At 42.0% G+C, this 2,839-nt stretch overlaps 2 protein-coding genes across 6 annotated transcripts in view; one reads left to right on the top strand and one right to left on the bottom strand.

The window, feature by feature from the left end:
- iqck (IQ motif containing K) overlaps positions 1-2,803 on the top strand; it is a 51,192-nt gene extending 48,389 nt beyond the window's left edge. The window contains exon 13 of one of the 4 annotated variants that reach the window (XR_006821611.1): positions 2,551-2,683. Coding sequence is in view for 2 of the 4 variants with exons in the window: in XM_046029094.1 (XP_045885050.1) it covers positions 2,551-2,702 (152 nt within the window). In the remaining 2 variants the exon portion in view is untranslated. Of the gene's footprint in view, positions 1-2,550 lie in introns of all 4 variants that reach the window. The other 3 variants (XR_006821616.1, XM_046029094.1, XM_046029099.1) reach the window with 3 other exon arrangements.
- The window catches only part of proza (protein Z, vitamin K-dependent plasma glycoprotein a), a 10,475-nt gene that overhangs the window by 4,461 nt on the left and 3,175 nt on the right, over positions 1-2,839 (bottom strand). Inside the window, exons 4-6 of one of the 2 annotated variants that reach the window (XM_046029072.1) lie at positions 1,349-1,373; positions 1,149-1,262; positions 922-1,056 (exon numbers count right to left, since the gene is read on the bottom strand). The exons of the other annotated variant lie outside the window; for it this stretch is intronic. Coding sequence (XP_045885028.1) covers positions 922-1,056; positions 1,149-1,262; positions 1,349-1,373 — 274 coding nt within the window. The remainder of the gene's footprint in view (positions 1-921; positions 1,057-1,148; positions 1,263-1,348; positions 1,374-2,839) is intronic. 2 annotated transcript variants of the gene reach the window in all.

Raw genomic sequence — 2,839 nt, 5'->3', positions numbered from 1 at the left:
TTGGCTGACAGCACTGGCAGGCTGAGCTCAGGTGGTGTGTCAAAGACTGTTAATATGTGAAACTGTTAATATGTGTTTCCCCTTACCTAAATTTTAACCAGTCCTTATCCCTAACCCCTACCAGCTGTCTTCTGAGATGCCAGCTAATAAGCTAAATTAGCATAACTTTATTAGCAGTACACTTTTCCCTGGAGAATGTTTGGTGGCTCGTTGATTGACTAAAAGATAACCAACTACGGACTCCTCTAAAACATTTCTGTTAAAAAAGATTTTCAACCTGTTTCCCCAAGTTCTCAATAGCCTGTTCCCTATGTAGGTAGCCGGCAGGCAGCCATCTTTGTTTTCATTCGGTAACCAATACACAACTTGGAAAATGTTTTTTTGTTTTGTTTGTTATCTATTAGCGGACAGAATATTTTTTCATCCCGATGGTTAAAGAGGTCCTTGGGAATTCTGGAGCAACAATGGTACAATGGTTAGTGCTTTTAAAAAACCTTTTGGATTTAAAACATCGTGACACAAATGTATGCAATATATAGGAGAGTCCCAAACTGGTGCTAGGCTTCTCCAACAAGCTAAGGCGCAGGACAAGAGGTGTGTTCATGTCATGTATGTTAGATGAGAAAGAGGCTTTAGCAGGAAAGCTAATGTGAGTTGTTGCTCTTGTTGTGTAGCAGACTGCTGCTACAGTCAGTTACTGCCTATGATTGAACGCTGATGTTACCGCTTTATGTAACAGTTTTGATTGGCTGTATGGAAACTCTGTGGTTCTGTCTAATTAATGCAAAACTAGTTACCAAAAAATTTTACTTTCTCCCTTTTTGGTTTGTAATTTTTTTTCAAAGTAAAACACATGATAAGTGATTTACACAGCAGATATTATTATTTTCAGTTGAACTTTAATACTAGAAATAGACGTACCTGCAGGCTCACACTTATTCCTGTCCGTCCGGCTGAGCTTCCATCCGCGGGCGCAGGAGCACTCATAGGATGTGTAGCCCGGTTTACAGAACTGGGAGCAGCCCGTGTTTTTTTCCAGGGTGCACAGGGTCTGGTCTGCATCATGAAAACAAAAGGGTAAGTTTGCGGCACTCACACCCCAAATGAAAAGCGAATTAACAATGATGATGCGGACATCTCCTCCTCACCCTTTTCACAGTGGACCCCTGTGAAACCCGACTTGCAGACGCAGTCGTAGCCCCCCACGCTGTCCGAACACATGGCTCCATTCTTGCAGGGGTTCTCTGCACACTGGTCTCCGTCTAAACACAGACAGCCCGTCTATGAGTCTATAAGATGTTACATGCTACTAATGACAGATGAAATACCATTTTAACACAGCACTTACCAATGTAGACAGACCAGAAGATATCCTGCAAGAAAAAAACATGCATGTTAAGTGCTCAATTGCATTCATGAAATAGAGGCAGACTGAAATAAACAGAGCCATCAAGAGGCACTGAGGAGGTTCGAGGTGAGAAAAAAATGGAGGAGGGAGTTAACAGTCAAAGACTGGGGCTCACTGTGCGGTACGTGTCCTGGAAGACACTTCTGGCCTGCTCGTAGGTGCACACTTTCTCCATGCAAATCTGCTCCAAGCTGGAAGGCGGGTTACTGCCATCAACGTTCCTCTTCTGACGGGAGATCACCGCGCTCGCCTGCTGCTTGTCCAAGAACACTAGAGGAACAATTAACATCTCAGCTGGTTCATCCACAACAGACTGAACTGCAGACTTCGGTTTTAACCTGTTTGCCTAAACAGATTTAGCTGCTTGCCAATAAAGAGACTTGGACCTGCACAGATCTCCTGCTTGTAAAGTAACAGGATTGATTTTTTTCAATTGATTGATTAGGCTATCGTACCAGTTTGCCAAACAAATACTACAACGAGTTTGCTTCATAGAATAACAAAACACATTCTTTGCCATGGTTAACAGTTTTCTTGGTCTCTGGGACGTTTGCTGGGTACACTGCATGTTGACGTTTTCTCCAGAGATTCAAATTCATTTGAATGTGTGACATTTGAGTCATTTTTCAAGTAAAAATTTAAAACAAATGTCTTCTCAAATGTGAGTATTTGATGCTTTTCTTTGTTTTATTTAATTGCAAACTGAATATATTTGGGGTTTTGGACTGGCAAAACAGTGATATTTTAAAAAACAAACAATAAATCAAGACTATAATCAGCAGATACATCTGCTGTCCTACATTGGTTGATGAATAAATAAACAACACAGTACTCATCATAAAGACATTATGCTAAATGTAACCCGATAACTTAAGAGGGACTGTGTGACTCTACCTTGAAATAAGGCAGAAATAAAACAGAAATCCAACCTAGAAACACAACTAAACTAACCCAAAAATGCAGCATCTCATCAAATGAGGCTAAAGCTCCTACTTTATTTGATAAACCCACCATCTTGAAGTACTTTAAAACATGGCATCCACTCAGTGCTTTCTTCTTTTCTAATTCTGACAATGTACATACTCGACGTGCTGCCATCTTGACCTCCTTTAACTCCTAACTTCTCTTTTCTCTCTCTACAGCTCGGACTACACCATTGTCAGAGCTCTGCATGCTCATCTGGCTTCCAGGCCGGGACCCTCACCTGTCTGGGGGGTCTGAATGGCTCCCACAGCCCCCGCCAGCAGACACAGCAGAGCAGCAGATGTGGTCGAGGAACGCATGGTGGCACTGATCTGAGTCAAGTTATCAGTGCGTACTCCTACAAACGTGGCAAGTAGATTACGGGATGACTGGAAAAAAAGACAATAAGATGCAGAAAGACATACGGCTGAGAAATAAGTCGGTATCAATAACATCAATGAAACACGA

This window comes from Micropterus dolomieu, linkage group LG02 (assembly GCF_021292245.1).
Source record: "Micropterus dolomieu isolate WLL.071019.BEF.003 ecotype Adirondacks linkage group LG02, ASM2129224v1, whole genome shotgun sequence".
Classification (NCBI taxonomy): domain Eukaryota; kingdom Metazoa; phylum Chordata; class Actinopteri; order Centrarchiformes; family Centrarchidae; genus Micropterus; species Micropterus dolomieu.
This window is presented reverse-complemented; position numbering and strand designations above follow the sequence as displayed.